This window comes from Sarcophilus harrisii, chromosome 6, assembly GCF_902635505.1.
Source record: "Sarcophilus harrisii chromosome 6, mSarHar1.11, whole genome shotgun sequence".
Taxonomy (NCBI): domain Eukaryota; kingdom Metazoa; phylum Chordata; class Mammalia; order Dasyuromorphia; family Dasyuridae; genus Sarcophilus; species Sarcophilus harrisii.
The window spans coordinates 150388424-150410985 of NC_045431.1; the positions used below are offsets into that span (position 1 = coordinate 150388424).

The window sequence follows — 22562 nt, forward strand, 5'->3', positions numbered from 1 at the left end:
TACAGAACTTTATTTGTCTCAATTGGATTATTCTTGACACAAAATGACAACATTGTTAAAGCTCCTTCAACAAATAGAGACAATAGGATATAAGATGAAGCATTTCTTCCTGGCTGTTTCTATATACAGACAGTCAGAATGAAGAATAAATCAACCCTTAATACTGACCAAACCACAGGAGAATAGTATTCTACATCCAACTCTAAGACTGAAGCAGCACCAAGTACTAACATTACCTTAATTTTTAAAGGTGTATAAGCATGGAAATTCTAGAAGCTAGAAAACAGAAACTTTTAATTAACAACACATCATAAAAAGTCAGATTTAGGGGCAACTAGTTTAGTGCAGTAGATAGAGCACCAGCCTTGAAGTCAAGAGTCAAATTTGGCCTCAAGATACTCAGCACTTCTTAACTATATGACCCTGGGCAAGTCACTTAACCCCAATTGCCTTAGAAAAAATAAATAAGATAAACCACCAAATTTGAGGGAGGTTTTTCTTATGAATTACAGAAATTTTAAAAGTGCCAGATTCAGATGGATTAAAAACAATGACTTTTGTTTTAATTTGACTTCAAATACTTCCTAGCTGTGGGACCTGAGGCAATTCACTTAATCTCTGTAGGCTTCCATTTCCTCACCTGAAAAATGGGAATAGTAGCAGCACCTATCTCAAAAAGTTATTGTGGGAATTGGATAAGAGTTTAATTTCCACAGTTAAGAAACTTTAATCAGAAAAAAATGAAATTCAAACCTAAGAAATGGAAGCTAATTTGGAATAAGGAAACAAAAACTAGTGGAGGGAAAATGCAATTAGGATGAGGGCTTACTCAAAAGTGGAAGGGAAGATGTAATTAAGAACTTATAGTCAGGTTGGAGGGTGGGGAGACAAAGAAGTAATGATGTAATTAGAGGTGGAGACTCCCGTGGGGGAATTAGACTCTCCAAACAGGCTTGTAACCTTTGTAGTATTCAGCCATTAGGGAAATAGAGGAAGGACTGACTAATTTCCAAATAAAATGACCACCAAGGGGAGATTCACACTCAGGTGGGAGCTTAGGCACTCAGATAGACTATGACCTCTGGTACCCTAACAATGGGGAATCATAGAAAGGATTTGCATTTTGGGTGACAGGGTATAAAAACAAATGTCAATTGATTCCAAATGTGCTTATTCTATAGGACACCCACTTGTGTAGTTATATAATTCAAGATTTCTAGCTTTACCCCTCTCAAGTCCAATGGAGTTATATCAAGATAAGATTGAAACGGGTTCATGATTTAGACATAAAGGGTGATACCATAAGCAAATTAGGAGAACAAAGGATAGTCCACCTCTCTGATCTGTGGAGATTATGAAATACAAAGTGGATAATTTTGATTATATTAAATTAAAAAGTTTTTGTACAAACGGCCAATTCAGTCAACTTTAGAAGGGAAGCAGAAAACTGGGGAAAAGCTTTACGTTCAAGAATTCTGATAAAGGTCTCATTTCAAAAATATATAGAAAATTGACTCAAATTTATAAGAATACAAGCAATTTTCCAACTGATAAATGTTCAAAGGATATGAAGACAATTTTCAGTGAAGAAATTAAAAAATGAATTAAAAATAAAAACGGGGGCACTAACGCATTGTTGGTGGAGCTGTGAAATGATCCAACCATTCTGGAAAGCAATTTGGAACTATGTGCAAAGGGCTATAAAACTGTATCTCAAAGAGATTATAAAAAAAGAGAAAAGAACTCACATGTGCAAAAATGTTTGTAGCAGCCCCTTTTGTAGTGGCTGGGACCTGGAAACTGAGTAAATGCCCCTCAGTTTAGGAATGGCTGAATAATAATAATGTTATGGAATATTACTGTTCTACAAGAAACGATCAGCAGGATGATTTCGGAGAGACCTGGAGAGACTTATATGAACTGATACTAAGTGAAATGAATAAAACCAAAAGAACATTGTACACAGCAAAAACAAGATTATGGGTGATCAACTCTGATGAATATGGGCTCTTCTAACAATTCAAGCCAGTTCCAAAGATCTGGTGATGGAGAGAGCCATCACATCCAGAAAGAGGACTATGGGGACTGAATGTAGAACACAAGATAGTATTTTTACCTTTTTTATTGTTGTTGTTATTATTTGCTTGCTGGCGTTTTCTTTCTTATTTTTTTTTTTCCTTTTTGATCTGAATTTTTTTGTGCAATGTGATAAATGTAGAAATATATTTTTTAAATTGCACATTTTTAGCCTATATCGGATTACTTGCTGTCTAGGGGAGGAAGGCATGTGGGAAAGGAAGGAGAAAAACTTGGAACACAAGGTTTTGCAAGGGTAAAAGTTGAAAACTATCTATGCATATATTTTGAAAAATGAAAAATCTAGTATTATTATTTTTTAAAAAGCTTTTATGAACTTGGAAAAATCACAACCTTCCTGGGCCTTAGTTTCTTCTTTATAAAATGGGCTAGGCTAGATGGCCTCTGCAGACCTTTCATTTTGGAAGGGACCTCAGAGGCCTCACTTGGTTGGTCACTGACTTCAAGTGCAGTGCTGTCTTGGTTTCATCATAACTACCTTTGTGAGCTGAACTGGAAAATTCCAGTCAAAATTAACTGAGTTGCAATGTAACTAGGGCCTGCCAGGGTCAAGCTGATCTCAATAGATACTGTTCCATAGGCTCCCAGAAAACTGCTCATGTTTAAAGAGAGCAAACTATGAATTCAGATTCAATTCAGCATGAATGGAGCAGGGAAAGGGGAATGATATATTTCAAAGCATTTCCTTTAATGTTTGACTTCATTTTTAAAAATTCCCATACAAGTTATTAAAAGAAATAATTTCGGAAATGTAATTCTACCTGATTTCCTTTCCAATTTTCTGATTAGTCCTTCTTTTGAACCCCTCTTCTATTCTCTAGGGCCTAGGGCCCAGTGAAAAGTTATCAATTGTCAAAGCCATACTTCATCATCACTATTTTTTGATCTTTAGAGAAATCTGCTATATGGTGTACAAAAAGATTTATAATGACATAATTCAAAGCTTCAAGTATCCTAAAATTAGAATACAAAAGGTTCTTTGGGAAATCCAATCTGAAATATTTATTAGTTGTGTAAGTAAGTCACTTAACTCTGTTTGCCTCAGTTTCCCCATCTGGAAGTTGAAGCTAGAGAAAGAAATGGCAAATCACTCCAGTATCTTTGCCAAAAATACCTCAAATGGGGTGGTAGATAATTGGTTACAATTGAAACAACCAACTGTACAATCCAATCAATGTTACTGAGTGCTTGTTATGTACTTGGGACTATACATCCTTGTATGCACAACTCCTAAGTACATATAGGTGCTTCATAAAGTGCTTATTGACTGACTGACAAATCTATCCATACACATACACAATTTATGTATATAAGCATCATCTAAAGATACTGGAGATTAAATATTAAAGTAAAATAGTCCTTGGATTTCTAGTTTAAGTATTCACAAGATAATTTCTGTATAATGTACTTTTTTCTGTAAGATTTTTGGTTATGTTAAAAATCTTATTCCTAAAATATGAAATATAGTAAAACATAAATAATGAGGTAAAAACACCACATATACTTTTTCTTTCTTAATTTTAACAATTATATTCCAGTTTTTCACTTGTTCAATTCTAAAGAATTTTTTACAGCAATGAGCAAAATGCTACTTACATCTTCTTTTATTCTACCCCAAAAAGAGAATATCTTGATATCCAAACATATCCAAGTAATACTTCAAAACCATTGGGATTCTGTAATGCGTTTACATCAATGAGGCAACTAGTAGTTTTTATTTACTGTGTTAACTACCAGACTCCTGAAGAAATTCCAGACCATGCAGCTTATAACAAAACCCTTGTTTTTCTTGCAAACAAGCTGACAATGCAAACAAACAATGTGCTTCAATAAAACTGATTCTTAAAAGGAAATAACAACTAGCAGGAATGTGGAGCTTTGTGGACAGAGACAATTTGATGACCTTTGAGTATTTCTCTTGTAACTAATCTCTTATAAGCCAATTGACCCTGGCAGCTGGCATCAGGAGGGAAGAACAACAGCATTATCAATGGAATGAAAAATTTTAAAAATATATTAAAAATGAACTTTAGGGATTTCCCCCCAGTCATCTTAGGTTCTTTCTCACAAAACTCTTCAGATGTGTACCCACATTAATTCCTTTGATATTAAACCTCTAGTCTACTCCTTAGAATTTTTATGGGGGGGGGGGAGGGGGAGAAGGCAATGTCTTCTAATCTTTCCATTCAGTTTTTACAAAGAAAACCAAAAAAAAAAAAAAAAAAAAAAAGAAAAAACATTTTCGTGGGTCTACATTTCCTAGAGGACAGGTACAATGAAATTCTTTAAGCTAGTTCCAGTATTCACTACATTAGGAAGGCTTCCTACATTTAACTGCACCTTCCTTCCCCATCAGCCTTATCAGATCTCAATTCCCTTGGATTTGCAGCTGACTCTTTATAGGTACATCCCCAGGAGAGTCACCAAGAGCCTGACCAAAGATGGAATGAATTTCTCTCCTTGGCTCTGAGAGGTTGAGCTCCCCCCTCCAGTCTGCTTGTCTTCTCTGGCTCTGACTCTGAGTTCCAGCTTATATGCTCTACACTGAGTATAAACCAATCATTATATCACTAGGAAACATTATTTGTTGTAAGATTATTGAACTTAGAGAACTATTAAGCACCATGCTAAACTAGATAATCACCGACTTAACACCTTGTAAGAATATTTGTTTCAAGTTCAGAGTTCTGGCCCATCTAACAAGTCAGCATCTAACAAGTTTAATAAATTGAAAGTCCTTATGTAATTATGCAAATCTGACTTCAGAGGTGTCACTAAAACTTGGTAGGATAAGACCCATAAAAGGAATGTGGCTCTGTTTGTTTATACTTTCTTCAAAACAAATGAAAATATTAAAAGAAAAATGTAGCATTAAAAAAAAATGTCATGTAAGGAAATGCAGGAATCTAAGCCAAAAAGAATAGCAGAAGTCATGTGGATAAAGGTGAGGGAAGGAAGAAACAGAAGTGATTTTGTCACCGAACTAACTGTTGGTGATTACATAGATGATTAACAAGCCCACCAAAAAGATAGGATATAAGAGTGATGGGGACTGTAGTTCTAGTTCTCTGCTGTAGCTGCATACCTGTCAATGCAGAGGACCTTATACCTTCTCGACTCATCTTAATTAAAATTTCCTCTTTCAAAAAGCAAAAAAGCCAAGAAATTGTTTTGGATCTGATTCTCACAGAATTGGAAAAATTGGTGCCAGGATAGAAATAATAGAAACTTTGGGTGTTAAAGACCATTCTCTTTCTGAGTTTATGATGATGATAGAGAAAAGACCCCTTTTCCAATAAGTCCTATTCTTCTCATTAAGTGGCCAAAATATTTAGTTCCAGCCTCAATATGTATCCTTTCAATAAATTGTCTGAATTAAAGTATTGATGGATTTGATCTCCTTGATCTCCAAGGGACTCTTCTTTTTCTTTTTGCATTCTGAACTTAGAACACATTAAAATAGAAATTTGCTAGCCATCACTGTTACCAATAATCTAACTACTAAATACAATGGTATTTCCAGTCTTCAATCTACTTGATTTCTTTGAAGCTTTTTATACTGTTAACTCACCTATGCACTGAAATATTCTCTCTCTCTCTCTCTCTTTTTGATTTCTTCACCTTTTCCCCTCCCATTGCTACCTTTAACCCTTAGTTTTGGCATGGTTTTTCTGATCACTCCATGCCTGACCATTTGACAGTCTCCATTGCAAGATCATCTTCCATCTCATCCATCCAACACAAATATCCATCATGACTTTGTTCAGGTCTTTCTTCTCTGTCTACTTTCTTTCTCAGGGATCTCAACAATTCCCTTGGGTTCAAAGTATCATTTTTATGTAAATGATACCCAAATCTAATTATTTCCTGAACTTTAATCTCAATTCAGTTTTTTTCTTTTTATATTACCAGTGCATGTAATATGGATATTTTAAAATAAATAATCTAGAAAATGAATTGAGGAATATTTACTGGATCTTCTTTCAAGTTTGGGGAAAGCCTCAATTTCCTCCCAGAACCTATTTCCTTCTGTGAGGACCAAAATTTATGATGTGTATGAAAACCCTTGGTAAATAAAAAAAGTACTATATAATATGCAATAAAGCATTGTCATCTCTGGGTATAGGCCCTTATGTATATCCACTCTGACCCCAAGTCAAACTGTATTTCCACTTTGGGGCCCTGAATATGCAATACTGGTTGAAGAAGACTACAAGGCTCTGGTTTAGTTTTCTGTAGATCTTGGGACTAGCCTTTGTTTTAGCAGAGTAATCACCACGAGAGTAGCCAGGAATAAAGTCCAAAAGTCATTATTGTCTCCTTCACAGTCTGTCTCCTTGCCTGGGGCCCAGGCTAGATTTCTGGAGGCCCTTCACTCAGGCCTTGGTTTCAGTGAGGGAAGCAGGAGGGCCACCACGAGGCTGATGAAGATGGAATGTCTCTTTCTGTCCAACAGCTTGAGCTCCAGCTTATATACTCTATTACAATTACATCATTACAGTATACTCAGTATATACCAGTCATATCACTAGGGAACCATTATTTGTTGTAAGATTAAATCAATCATATTGAACTAGAGAACTCACATGCTAATCTAGATAACCATTGTCTTATCAATTCCACTGAGTTAACACCTTGTTTAAATCAATCATACTGAGCCTTAAGTATATTTCTCCAAAGTTCCTGCCCTTTACAGAAGACAGTTATCTATTTGGCCTAAAAGATAAATCTCTTGGAATTCAGGCTGAATTCATTCTCATTGGGGTTCATTGCTTTGAACCCCAGGAAGATCTAGATTAACTGCTTATTGATCTGTTCATTTAACACCATATTCATAAGTTAAATGTTAATGTCATTTAACATCATATTCACAAGTTAAATTCATCTTGTTTTGATGAATCTTAACATTTAAAAAATATTTATTCTTATGCTAACATCCAGGTTTAGTTGCACCAAATACCTACACAACAAACTCACGTGGCATAACTTAGCATTACATTTGGCATCTTAGAAAGACCTGTTCTGAATAAGTTATGGTATATCAATGTAATGGAATATTACTGTTCTATAAGAAATGATGAGCAGGCTGATTTCACAAAAGCCTGGAAAGACTTACATGATGCTACGTGAAATAGGTAGAATGAAGAGAACATTGTACACAGGACAAAGATTATGTGATAATCAACTCTGATGGAGTTGGCTCTTTTTCACAATGAGGTAATTCAAGGCAATTACAACAGATTTGTGATGGAAATTGCCATCCACATTCAGAGAGCAAGCTATGGAGACTAAATGTGCATCAAAGCATAGTATTTTCATCTTTTTTGTTTTGCTGTTTGTATTTTTCTTGTGCAGCATGAAGAATATGGAAAGTTGTTTAAAAGAACTACATATGTTTAACCTATATCAGATTGCTTGCTGTCTTAGGGAGGGAAGATAGAAGAGGAGAGGGAGAAAAATTTGGAACACAGGGTTTTGCAAAGATGACTGTTGAAAACTATCTTTGCATGTATTTGGAAAAAATAAAACACTATTAAAAAAAAAAAAAGAAATAGAAAGCCCTGTCTTCTGTTTCTACAATTATACTTCATTTTGAGCTTTTCCATTACTCATCTAAATACAGGAATATTAAGCATAAAAAGCCTTACAGAGAAACAATTAGATGGCACAGCAGATAGAATGCTGGATCTAGAGTCAGAAAGATTTGATTTCAAATCCAGCCTTTGACACTTACTGGACTATATGACCCTGAGCAAGTCACTTATCCTCAATCAGTCAATTAGAATTTATTAAATACCAAGGGGCAGTTAGATAGTGCAGTAGACAGAGTACCAGCCCTGAAGTCAGGAGGACCTGAGTTCAAATTTGGCCTCAGATACTTAACACTTCCTAGCTATGTGACCCTGAGCAATTGCCTCAGGAAAAAAGAAATTTATTAAGCACCTCATATATGCCAAGTATTATGCTATGTACTAAAAACAAAGACAAAACAAACTAGTTTCCTCATGTGCAAAAAAAAAGAAAATAATAATACCTATTTCCCAAAGCATTAGAAAAGCCTTAGAAGGCCAAAAAGATGCCAGATTTTAACTTGATTCAGGACTTCTCCAACGTAAAGCTATTGAGGCTGGGTTATATATTCTTAAGAGAAATAAGAAGAATGATTAATCCTTGGACTCACAATTGTTCTTTAAATTATATTTAAAATATTCTTGACATAGAAAAAGTTTAATGAACTGATAAAAACCAAGAAAGCAAATTCACAATGAATATAATGTTAAAAAAAAAAAAAAAGCAAAGCAAAGCAAAACAAAACTGAATTCTGAATAATAGCTAAGACTCTTCCCAGAAGAGAATTGAGAAAATAATAGTTTCTCTTGCTCTTTGTCAGAGATAAAAGATAACAGAAGTGGAAAATTGCATATACTGTTAACATGAATTGAATTGTTTAGTTTTGCTGAACTGCAGATGGGAAGAAATGACAATGGAGTATAAAAAAAAAAAGTCATCAATAAAATATTTTTTTCCTAAATTGGCATATGATATTTTGATAAATAAAGAATACCTTTTCTGAATAATTCCTGAAGGCTTTCTGCACTTTGACTTAATACGGCCCATATTTCTTCTTCTTGCAGTGGTCCTCCCCGAACCTCCAAGGCCTCAGCTAATGACACATGCATATTATCTAGAACAAAAAAATAGAGAATTTTCACAATTGCCTTTCAATTGTACAGCCTTATCATAACTCAAAGCACTATGAAGTAAGTCAGTAAATCACAAAAATTTTAAATGTAATTAAACATTAAAAACATAATGGAAAATATAATTATATGACTTATAGGTCTTCCATAGCCTCTGTAATAGGCTTATGAAACAAATGGTATATAGATGGCAAAGCATCTACTTGAAAGCTAGAGCAATACATTTGTTTTGCTTGACTATGCATATTTGTTACTAAGATTTCTTTTTCTTTCTAATTTTGGAAAAGGGAATAAGAGGGGAAACGAGTTAGCTTTGAATGGGATAAACTGAATGAAGACCTCTCACGAGACTGTGATCTTGAACTATAGCCTAATTGTGACTTGAGACTTAGTAATAACAAATTGAGCTATAACTAAAAAGCTGCAGGTGTTTAACATATCTTGGATGAATACTTCCCTTCCTGTTTCCTCCCACTTCTTAATTAGTATTTAAGTACTTTTTTTTTTTTTTTTTTAAAGGCAATGATGACTTTGGGAATTCAGGGTATTCTCTCATCCAAGAATATCTGCTTATATAGCAGTTCTCTAGGGAAATTTGAATTAAGAGTTTATTTATTCTTTTGTTTCTGGGATAGATTTCTGTATTTAGATTGTAAGCCTGGACTCCCCCAGACAATGGGAGAAAAGGTCAGGGGTGGGGTGGGGTCTTCTGGTCTATATAATATTGTGTTTTTCAGTTTGTAGTTTGCACTTGTCTAGTGATAACTGTCTGTTGGAAGTTGGCTTTTCTTGCAAAATCGGAATAAATCCTTAATTTTTTTTTTTTGTTTTGTTTTTTACCTTGAGAGTCTGTGGTTTTAATTTGGGTAAGGTTCACTGTCCCACAAAGCTTTAAGTTTAACGCCCCGAAACAAAAACAGAAAAAGGAAAAAAAAAGGAAAATATTCAAGCATTCTTTTTTCCTTTTTTTTTTTTTTGGGGCAATGAAAGGAATAGAAAGAAGACAACTATCAGGAAGGACAATTTTGAAAGTTACATACTGAACTTATACATTTAAAAGGAAAAGCAAACTACTTAAGTCACATTTCCATATATAATGCTTTTTCTAATTAATTTGTATATGGAAATATTCTCTTTTGTGATATATATATTCTCAATAAATCAGGGGAAGAGGATTATATATTTTCTTCTTAAAAAATATTTTATTTTTCCCAGTTACATGTAAAATGATTGCCCCCCCCCCAAAAAAAAAAACCTCAAGAAAAATAAAGTTAAAAAAGGTATGTTTTAATCTATATTCATTCACAATCAATTCTTTCTCTGGCTGATAGAAAGCATTTTTCATCTTACGTCCTTCATAGTAGTCTGGACTTTGTATTGCTGAGGATAGCAAAGTCATTCACAGCTTATTATCCCATAACATTGCTTTTACTTTGTACACAATATATTTCACTTTACATGAACTCATGAAGCACTTTACAAAAGGTTAGAGAAAGACTATATAAATTATGAGTTATCAAGGTAACAAAATAAGTCCCTTTCAAATTATCAATACAAAAATATTTGAATGAATATGAAAAATCTGAAATGTAAAGCAAACAATTAAAAGAACATTGACACTTGACAACAAAGCTTTTTAAAAGAAAAGAAAAATTATGTTCATATATATATATATATAAACAGGTCAAGCAAGTCAATAAAAAAATACAGTAAGCTATTACCCTTTTAAAGATACTTTTTGTGTATCTATTATGTAAACAGTTGTTAGTGAATGGTTATATTAGTAGTTTTTGATGAAACAAGCTTAATATACAAACATACACACATACACAGACACATACATATTTAAACTATGTTGTGACAATAAGGAAGAGAACTAAGTAGCATAGATGTAGAGACTTCAGAAGCTACCTAATCTTACAGATGAGGAAACCTAGGCTCAAGAAAGTTAAAAAACTAGTCCAAATGTCAGGAAAATTCTGAGCACTTATATATATATGAAGAATTCAGACATAACCTCTTCAAAGTATCTATTTTCAGCCAAGTTGACTCCTTGAATAAGGTACCAGCTTTCATACATTTATTCCAATAAACCCCCAAAATTCATACCAGAGAGAATAATGATCATAAAATCCAAAGAAGAAACAATGATTTCTTCTACCCAAGAACAACCCCAAAAAGTCATCCAAAATCCTACAGGAAATGCAAAAGTAGAAAAGGTAAATGAGCCCTTAGCACCTCTACCAGTTAGGACCTGAAAAAAAACAATATACACATATCTGTACAAAAGTAGGAAAACCACAGTCAAGATCCATAGAAACACGGTGGAGCAGCCCCAACTAGTGCAGACAAATCTGCAATTAGCATCATGAAGCACAAAGTACTCAATAGCATCTTATCCTGAGACACCTGATCTGATGATGCAGTTCTCTGAAACTCAATGATTTAGGAAGACCTAACACTAAGAGACAGGATTAGACACTGGAAATTAGGGGACCCTGAGAGAGTAAAGCTAACAACTCCACCCAAGAGCACAGTAGAGTGCAGAGTCCAGTCCTTAACACAAAGCTACAATTCAGGAAATAAAACTGAAAAGATGAATAACTCAAAGACAAGAAGGGGTATTTTTTGAAAAAAAAAATCCAAATTTAAAGATTTCCACCAAAAGAAGAATAATTCTGTAAGAATTGAAAGCTAAGACTCAAAGGAAAAATATTATTTCCCTCCAAAATGACATGAATAACATAGAAAAAAAGGAACTGGAATAAAAAATGAAATAAAAGCTCTTGAGGAAAGACTAGATAAAGAATAAAAAGCCAAGTGATAGAGTCCCTGAAAACTAGGACAAGTTATGATTAATAAGAAATTAGAACACAAAAGACAGAAAAAGTATGAGATCTAATATTAAAAAAAAAAAAAAAAAACCCTGACCTGGAGAAATGAGAAAAGAGATACTTTAAAAGATAACAATCACTGGACTATCTGAAAAATCATAATTTAAAAAATTAAATAAAACAAGTCACTGTATTAAAACTATGAGAATTGAAGAGCAAAATCTAGGAAAATATCCATCAATCACTCATGAAAGAAACACCCAAAGATTTCAGAAGTCCAAGAAATATCACAACCTAAATCCAGAGCACCAAAGTATCATTTAAAAAAATACACTAAGCATTAAGGAAGAAGCAACTCAAGTATTAAAGAATGGACAGCCAGGCTTGTACAAGATCTTATAAGCTTTTCTATACAAAAGAGGGGACTTTGGAACACAATATTCCAAAAAGCAAAAGAGATGGGTTTGCAACCAATAACAATTAACACTTGGTAAATCCAAAGCTACAAAGAAAAGTGCAGGAAATAATTTTTAGTGGAAAAGAAGAACTTGAAGGTTTTCTTATAAGAAGACCACCACTTAATAGTAACTTTGAAATACAACATAAGAATTAAAAAAGAAAAACAACCTAGGAGGGTAAATTTTTTGAGCAACTATAAGAAGCTGTCTGTGTATGTGTGTGTTTTTTAAACATCTGATTGGATTTGGGGGAAAAAATTATCCTTTCATAATCTTAATGATATTAAAGAGTATTAGGAGAGTTAAATAACAACAAAAGAGACATGAAGGTAGATAGTTCTGTTTCAAGGATTTTAAGAAGGAAAAAGAGAGAAAAGGGAATATATCATTGTAGAAAGGAGAAAAAGGGGAGGTAGGGTTAGAATTTGCTGTGTGAATTCTATGAAAAAACTGGTTTAAAAAAGGCAAATAAACATGAAAGAAGGAATGAGGGGATAGGGTATCAAAAGAGCCTTGTTGGAAGTAGATGAGAAGAACTGGACATGAAGTAATTATAAATTGGGAATGGCTGAACAAATTGTAGTACATCAACATAACGGAATATTACTGTACCACAAGAAATGATGAAAATTGCAATGAATTCTGGGTATTATAAACTGATTTTGAGTGAAATGAGCAGAACCAAAAGAAAATTTAAAGCACAGGGGGGAATATACAATATCATAGGTGACAATAACATTCTTTCTCCTCCTCCTTCCCCCCTCCCCCCTGGTCAAAACTATTTTCATAATAATACTAAATTGGTAATGATCAATAGATAAAATTCACATAAATGCAAAAGCTCTTTGAAAGTCCTCAGTAATTTCCTGAAATTAAGGAGTCCTGAGACCACAAAGTTTGGGAAGTTTAGGGAATGATTAGATCGTACACTCAATTTCTTTAGGTAATTCAACAAGTAAACAAGATCCTGAGTTCACACTTGGCTTTAATTGAAGCGTTCCAGAAGAATTCAGTAGATAAGATAATTGATGAAACCCTATCATTAAACTTATATACAAGTCTATAGATAAATAAGTATGAAATTATGAAATTTCTATTTCATAATACTTGACATTTTAAAAACATGTAATAAATTCTATATATTACTTTTAAATTATACTTCTCTGTGCTTCCTTCAGAACTATCTTCTATTATTTTGCAAATTTCTGAGGAGTGAAATAAAAGCCATCCTGGACCCAAAATAACTGCCCTTCTCCAAACAAAACAAAATAAAAAACTCAGCCTGAAACTAAATTTATGATTCTTAATTTCTGATTCTAAGGTCTTTCTTTTAACTCAAATATTTATTTTCTTATCAAACCTAAATGAAATATGTGTATATTTTAAAACAATTTAAGTGCTTATCAATTTACAGAAGAAAATAGCATTAATTTAAAAGTTCATTTCGTAAATTCATTCACTTATAAGCTGTGACCTCAAAAAAATTAAAAGACAGTCTATCTTTATTATTCCAGAAAACCTTAAAAATTAGCACATTATGCCAAAATAGCTGAAAGAATAACTTTGTAGGAAAGCACATGAACGCCCTAAAGCAATGGGGATAAAATTTGTTTATAGGTATTAACCTTTCACATAGTTTTCAAAGCACAGAAAGAGAACTCATGCTTTCTCTTCCAAGGACCAAGAGAAATAGGACTAAATGGAAATAATAACATGTAATATGCTTCACTGTCATGTCCCAAGAGCATTGATGAGGGATTAGTAGATTCCTTCAAAATCATCAAGTCTGTTTTTAGGTTGGAACTGACCTCAAGATAAGTGACTTGCCCATAGACACATAGGAAATAAATGACTGAACCAAACAAAGCTCAAATCCAGATCCTCTGATTCCAAAAACACTTGCTATTTTGTGCATAGCACCACTTACTACGAGTTCCATTATCATCTTCACCAGTATTTAAAAATTGCTTGATTTTAGGTCAGAGCCCCTGGGGAAAGTCTGGGTCTCAATTTTCTCAAAATGAGAGTGGCAAAGGCATAAACATGATCCAGCAGAAACACAGACCAATTCCACAATATAGCCTCTCCACAAAGATCCAGAATTCAGTCCTGATCACAGAATCCAAGGAAAAAAAACAACAATCCACAGAAATTTAGAGTTGAGAGAGAGAGAGAGAGAGAACGAGAACGAGAACTGGTCAAGAAAACCCAGACTCCAAAAGGGGACCTGCCTATGCAGGTGTTGGGGAAAGGTGTCCCTTGGGAGCTCTGTTACTGACTACACAGCTCCAGATCACAGATTCAAGGAAAACAAAAGATGGAACTTGCATTTTGTAGGATGGCACAGAAAAAGAGTGGTCATGGGCCTCACTTGTTCAGGAACATGTTCAGAAGCAAATAGGAACTGTGCGTCTCTGACCTAAAAAGTGAATTGGGGGCTCAGTGCTAGTTTGAAGTCTGCAGTAGAAAAAGAATCACAGACCAAGAAAAATTCTTCAGCTTTGTCAGTTCAGCTGAGATATGGAGAATGGATGGGGAGTTAAAGGAATAGGAAGGAAGGAAGGAACAAATATTATTAAGGGCCTACTACATGCCAGGTAATTGTGTGAAGCATTTTATAAAGCCTTCTCCTGAATCAGATCACTTTCTGGGCACCTAATTATGCTCATTACTTGCAAACACAATGTAATAAAAATTATATTCAACAAAGGGTTGCTTTAGAAAAAAATTTAAAAGCTAACTGAAAACTAAAATTCTAAAGAATGAGTAGATTAAATATCAAACCATAGAAAAAAATCAACAATTTTATTAAAAATTATAATATTGACACAAATGTTAAAATTTTTAGGATTCAACCAAAGCCATCTTTACGGAAAAATGTATGTTTCTAAACACTTTTATCAGTAAAAGAGAAAGATCAGTTGACTAGAAAAGCAACAAATTAAAAAAAAAAAAAAACAATTAAACAAACACCAAAATAGAAATCCCCAAAATAAAAACATTGAAAGAAAAAGAAAATTGAATGAGTACGTAAAGAGGGGTTTTAATAAAAAAAAATATAGCTACATAATTTAATTCTGAAGAAAGTCAAACTACCATTATCAAAAACTAAAAGGGTGAACTCATATAACCAATGAAAAGAGACAAAGGGAAATATTTTGCCCAATTACAGGCCAATAATATTGATGATCTAAATTAGATGAATATAAAAATATAAATTGACTATATAAACAGGAGAGAACTGAAATAACTTTACTTTAGGAAAAGCAATTGAACAATCTATAAAAGAACTTCCAAAGAAAAGCAATCCCAGGACCAGATGGATTTGTAAGTCAATTCTATCAGTGAAATTAAATATGGAAGCAAATGAACAAAGTAACCTAATATATGAAAATTTTAAAGATTCTAGCTAATGGAACAAGAACTCAATATTTGACAAAAAGTATTGGGAAATTGGAAAATACCATGGAAGAAATTAGGTATAGAGAAATTCTCATACTCTTTAACAAGATAAGCTCGAAATGACTTAGACATAAACATGGATATTAGAAGAAATTACCAAATTTCTATGACCAAACAGGAAATAGAGAGGCCCATAGGATTACACAAAATGTAAACATTTCAGCACAAACAAAACCAATGCCGCTAAGGTCAGATAAAAGACAAGTAATTAGGTAAAACAAAATAAAACTTTTGATAAGTCTCATTTTTAAGATATGCCAGGAATTGGTTCAAAATTTTAGCCATAATTCCAATAGATTTGTGCTACACACATCCATAGAGAGAACTAATAATAAGAATGAATGTGGATCAAAGCATAGTATTTTCACCTTTGTTGTTTGTTTGCTTAGTTTTCTTTTCCTTTCTCATATTTTTTTTCCTGTATCTGATTTTTCTTGGGCAGCGTGATGAATATGGAAATATGTTCAGAAGAACTGCACATGTCCAGATTGCTTGCTATCTTGGGAAGGGAGAAGACAGAAAAATTTGGAAGACAGGAGTTTTACAAAAGTGAATGTTTAAAACTGTCTTTGCAAGTATCTGAAAAAATTAAATACTGTTAAGAGCAAAAAAGAAGAAAAGCCATTCCCCAATTGATAATATGCAAAGGATAAGGACAGTTGACAGAGGCAGAGATCCAGCTCTCAATAATCTTGAGAAAAATGCTCTATATTACCATTGTAGAAATACTGATTGAAACAATTCTGAGGCTCTACCTTACACCCCTTAGATTGGCAAAGCTTACAGGAAAAAAAAGAGAGAGAGAAATGTTGGAAGAGCTGTAATTAAAACACTTTTGGTAGAGAACCAAGCCATTTTGGAAAATAATTTGGAATTGTGTTCACAAAGTTATTAAACTGTGTACCATTTGATCAGACCTACACAATCAAAAGATCAAAAATAGATGAAAAAGATGCAAATGTACAAAAATATTTATAGCAGCTCTGTTTTCACAATGGCAAAGAATAAGAAATTGAGAGGTTGGCTATCACTTGGGGGAATGACTGAAATAGTTACTAAATGTGAATGTGAAAGAATACCATAATGATATAAGAAATGATGAAGTGGATGGTTTCAGGGAAAAACCTAGAAAGACTTACATGAACTGATACAAAGTGAGCAGAACCAGGAGCACAATTAATACAATAAAATACTGTAAAAACAATAAACTTAGAAGGTCTTAGGAACTCTGATCAATACAATGACCAACCACAACTCCCAAGGACTCAAGATGAAACCTTTTAGAGACAGAGGTAAGGATAAATGCAGAGTGAGACATTTAATTTACTATATATGCAACATTTGTTTTGCTTGATTTCACATGTTTGCAGGAAGATTTTGTTTTGCTTAATTTCTCAATGAGGGCATTGGTGGGGAGAGGTGAGAGGAAGAATTCTTCCGTTCAAAGAAAATTAATTACAGAACTATTTTGCTTGACATCATATGTCTACTTCTTGATGAGATGGGAAAGGATGAAAAAAAAATTTGAAACTGAAAATAAAATTGAATTTAAAAAATTTAAATAAAAAAAATTAAATAAAAAATCCGTAAGAATTAGACTGGATAATTTTTAAGCTGTCCAGATTGGTCAGATTGGCTCTCTCCAGCAATGAGATGAACCAAATTAGTTCCAATAGAGCAGTAATGAACTGAACCAGCTACACCCAGCGAAAGAATTCTGGGAGATGACTATGAACCACTATATAGAATTCCCAATCCCTCTATTTTTGTCCACCTGCATTTTTTATTTCCGTCACAGGCTAATTGTACACTATTTCAAAGTCCAATTCTTTTTGTATAGCAAAGTAACTGTTTGGATATGTATACATATATTGTATTTAACTTATACTTTAACGTATTTAACATGTATTGGTCAACCTGCCATCTGGGGGAAGGGGTGAGGGGAAGGAGGGGAAAAGTTGGAACAAAAGGATTTGCAATTGTCAATGCTGAAAAATTACCCATGCATATATCTTGTAAATTAAAAGCTATAATTAAAAAAATGTTTATGTCATAGGGTTATTGTGAGGGAGAAATGATATAATGGATATAAAATAGTGAAACACTCTATCAATTATTGTTACCTTTTAACTTCTGAACTAGAAGAGGTAACATACCAAAGCAAATATACCAATATATCGACTAGCTACTTCCTTACTGCTTACAGTCTTGTCCAGATTCACCACTGCCTTAGAAAATCATCATTTGACCATATCCTCTTCGTTTATATTTCTCCTGTCTTTCACAGACAAATTCTCTAGAAAAAGCTGTGGATATGGCTCTATTTCCTTATTTTCTACCTCTTTCTCAGCCTCTTACTATCTGGCTTCTTCAAGTGAAACAGGTTTCTCCAAGGACAGTATGAGTTGTGATTTCATCATGACTAAGTAGATTTGTTTTTTTGTTTTTTTAAAGGGTATAGGTTTTCTTTCTTTCTTTTTTTCTTTTCTAATAGAAGGTGGAAAGGAGGAAATATAAAAGTTTATATTTAAAATTTAAATTTACAAAACATTTGAAAATATGTTTAATTGTCTGAACTAATGGGGGAAGAAAATAAGTATTTATATAGTGCTTACTATGTTCCAGAAACTGCTCATTATACAAATTACTTTTAATCTTTGCAAGAATTCTGAAAAGCAGTCTATTATTTTTAATTTAATATTTTATTATTTCTCAATTACATATAAAAACAATTTTAACATTCTTTTTTCAAAATTTGAATTCCAAATTTTCTCTTTCTCTTTCCATTGAAAATGGAAGCAATTTGACACGAGTTATACACGTGTAGTCAAGCAAATACATTTCCATGTATGTCAGGCTCTGAGAGAAAACAGGAAAAAAAAAAGAAAGTAAGGGAAAAGTATCTTAGATTTGCATTCAGGTGCACTAATTTTTCCTCTGTAAATAGACAGTATCTACCATCATAAGTGCAAATGCTATGACTATTCCCATTTTATAGTTGAGAAATATAAGACAAATGGGTTTAGGAACTTGCCCAGAATCATACAAGTTAGTACCTGAGGCTGGATTTGAGTTTTCCTCACTTCAGGTTGGCTATTCTTTGTGTCAACTGTCTACCTTAAATGGAGATGAAAAAAATGGAAAAAACTAAAATTCTGGTCCATGAAGGAGGCTAGCTTTTTTTTTTTTTTTAAAGTAGAGGGTCTAGCATGTGGTGGATAGAACATGTTAATCTCAGGAATACCTATGTGATAAAAAAGAGATTCATTTTACCTTCCACCTTTTCACACAGTTGAATGAATGTTTAATGCATTTTGAAAACCTGGGTCTGGTTTAAGAAGAAAAAAAGTTGTATATTTAAAGAAGTTTGGAAAATGTATATTAGGTATTCCTTTTTCTCTTCCCTGTCCTCATCCTCTCATATCGGCCTAAAAGGAAAAGATACCAGCTAGGACATTCTTCTATCCTCCCTTCCCTATCCCTGGGCCACAGGATGCAGAGGCTATTCCCAATCTTGAATGACCAAGGTGTCACCATTCAATACTCTTCAGGTGAGATGATGAACTATCAGGTCTCCCATCTGCCCTGACAAGAGTCCCAAGATTCCTTGGGTCTCATCATTTAGACTGCTGTTAGAGTGATGTCCATACCCTCAGGCACTGCTACCTACCCAGTTAATGAAACCTAAGGAATCCTGTCTTACCATCTGACTACTATAGCAACCCTAAGATTCTCTAAGGCTATCTATATGCCCCATAACTGGCAGTACCTTGAGAATAGAGGCTGACTCATTGCTTGGCACAAATAAGGACTTAAATAAATGCTTTTAAATTCATACATTCATTGCAGATCAAAGGATATTATTTTCACTTTTTGCAGGGGGAGGGTTTGGGTCCCCCCCCCCATGCTCTGTTTCTCCTTTTACAACATGACTAATACAGAAATATATTTATCATGATTACACGTGTATAATCTTGGGGAGGGGAAAAAGGAAGGGGAAAAATTTGGGACTTAAAATCTTATAAAAAATAAATATTGAAAACTACATATAATTGGAAAAAACAAAATACTATTCACAAATGATTAAATTCATAATAAACCCAGTTTTCCCTCTAGTAAGGCCAGCTTTGATTTTATCACAATTAATTTTTTTCTGATCCTATTTAGAATTTAATTCAACAAACTCTTCCATGACTATGAATAGAGCATTAGGCTTAGGTATGGGAAAAATACAAAGTTAGATAAGACAGTTTATATATCCTCAATAAGACTGCTTTTTACTAAATTCTAGGGGAAAGGGAAAAACAAAATAAAATTTTGATAAGTCCTGATTTCCATCTAGTTTGCTTTTATAGCTAGGAGAACACTTACCTAAGACTCATTCACACTGAATATTTAATGGTTTATTAAAATTCCCTCATACTATAACATATTATATAATTATGGCAACAAAATTAGGTTAATGATTATAAAATTGAAATGATGACATGACTCATAAATCAGAGTTTAATGTCAAACTTTGAGTTCAGAGTGACTCCCTTATTCTATAGGCAATTCAACTCCCTTTTTTGGGAAGACTTGTTTTTCAAGCATTACTGATCATTTTTTTTTCCTTTTAATTATGCAAGGCTCTTGTGCAACTCTCAAAATTAAGTGACTAATATGCAACAGTATCATTCTGTGTTAATGGGATTCTGTGTAATTCAAAAAGCATTTACTAAGTATCTGGCACATCCAGGCACTCTGTAGAAAAGACAAAAAAGATCAAGACCCTGCCCTCTAAGAGTTTGTATTCTAGTTGAAAATGAAGAATTATACCCAGTCCTATCATTTAAAATATAAATGAAGCTATTTCAGAATAATTAGAGTAAATGTACACCTTGAAACACAAAATTCACTTGTCCACACTTGTCCATACTCTGATTTGAATTTGAAACCATTATATGAGATGAACCAAATCAGTTCCAATGGAGCAGTAATGAACTGAACCAGCTACTCCCAGCGAAAGAATTCTGGGAGATGACTAAAAACCATTACATTGAATTTCCAATCCCTATATTTTTGCCCACCTGCATTTTGGATTTCCTTCACAGGCTAATTGTACAATATTTCAGAGTCCGATTCTTTTTGTACAGCAAAATAACGATTTGGTCATGTATACTTATTGTGTATCTAATTTATATTTTAATATATTTAATATCTAGTGGTTATCCTGCCATCTGGGAGAGGGGGTGGGGGGAAGGAGGGGAAAAATTGGAATAAGAGGTTTGGCAATTGTCGATGCTGTAAATTTACCCATACATATAATCTGTAAATAAAAGGCCATTTAAAAAATAAATAATAATAATAAAAAAAAAGAAACCATTATAAACACTAGCCAAAATAACAGCAAAAAAAAAAAAAAAAACAAACAAACAAAAAAAAAAAAACTATCTCCACTAAACTTTTCTTTCTACACAAGATCTCAATATAAGGATTCAACTATTACCTCTTTAATTTATAAGTACAAGAGTAACTCAGTATTCATCACTAATTGGGTCCAGAAGGTACAAAAAGTGGTAAAAAATGATGAGTACTAAATGAGTATACCTCTAGTCTACAGCTTTACCATTCCTCCCCACCCAACACACACACACACACACACACACACACACACACACACACACACACACACTGCAGTACAAGCTTCCTAGGAGATGGGGTAGGAGCTTCTAGGTGGAGGCAAAAGCCATGGTTCCACACCTTCTGCTACCCAAGGCTCAGAACAACCAGGTCAGGTCCACTGTTAACCACAGTTGTTTCTGCTCTTGCTGCTTCTCCTACTGAGCACCTTGGTCACTCTGTCCCTTCCAGTATTACTGTTTTGGAAACGGGGAGACTATATGCTTCAGACACATCATTCTGCAGGAACTGCCCCTCTATCTGCTAGTTCTGTACACTGCAGCCTTCACTAGGGGCTGGGGAGTACAACTCCCCAATCTCACATCCCTATTACTCAACCAAGACAACAAGCAAGTGCAACAATTGCCAAGGAAGTATTAAGCGCTGAAGCATTTTTTTTTCACTAAGTTCTATGTACCAGTGAGTAGACTGAACTTAATTGGACTAGCCCTCAGACAACAAAATAAGAGTCCTTTGTCAAGTATATATTCAAACCAGGTATAATTATTTTTGGTTTTAAATCAATATATTGTGCCTTCTAGAAAATCATATTCCAACTTCTCTGCTCCTTTACAGTGAAGGTTGCTAAATCTTTTTTGGTATCTTGACAGAAACTCCTAGGTACTTGCATCCTTTCTTTCTGACCGCTGGAAACTTTTTTCCCTTTGGCGTGGAAGTGACAGAGAATGTCCTTAGCAGCACCCAAGGTCTCTCAAATAAGGCTCTGAATTAACTAATCACACTCTGGTTCTTAGCTGATAACCCACTGTGAAACAAAGAAACCCACTGTGAAACAAAGAACTTTCCCCACTTAAAACTCGAGTAAAACTTAAGTCTAGCTTACAACTCCTAGAGCAACTTAGCATATGGTTTGCATTGCGGTTTGCTCCTGCCTACTTTGCTGTACAATTCAAGTGCATTCTGGACACCGCATGCCCAGTTCAGAAAATCCTCACCTCTTGCTCAAATGCCTAAGATTACCTCATTTTCCTGCCAGTACAACAGTTTTCCTCTATTAAAAACTCTAACTCTACCCAGTAAAGCAGCTGCCTCCCTTAAGGAGAAGAGCCCACCTGGTGCATTATCCTCAAATAATGTCTTCACTTGATTTGGAGACTGTGTAGACTTACATTCTTTCAAGCAGTGACATATGCCCATTTATTACCTCAAAAGAATCACGTTCCTGAGTTTTTTGGTCCATCTTAATTCAAGAAATCCTAAACAAAAACTTTCCAGCTTTTCTAAGGAAAATTGAGAGAATCCAGTAGGCACCTCCTGAAACAAATGTCCAAAATAAAAATTAACTCTTTATCTCTGCATGTATATATGCACACTATGTATATATATAT

General features: G+C 33.9%; 1 protein-coding gene across 9 annotated transcripts in view; it reads right to left on the bottom strand.

The window, feature by feature from the left end:
• PTPN13 (protein tyrosine phosphatase non-receptor type 13) overlaps window positions 1–22562 on the bottom strand; it is a 206338-nt gene that overhangs the window by 165616 nt on the left and 18160 nt on the right. For all 9 annotated transcript variants that reach the window (XR_004230157.1, XM_031942068.1, XM_031942073.1 and 6 more), the window contains exon 2: window positions 8663–8782. Coding sequence is in view for 8 of the 9 variants with exons in the window: in XM_031942068.1 (XP_031797928.1) it covers window positions 8663–8777 (115 nt within the window). In the remaining variant the exon portion in view is untranslated. The remainder of the gene's footprint in view (window positions 1–8662; window positions 8783–22562) is intronic.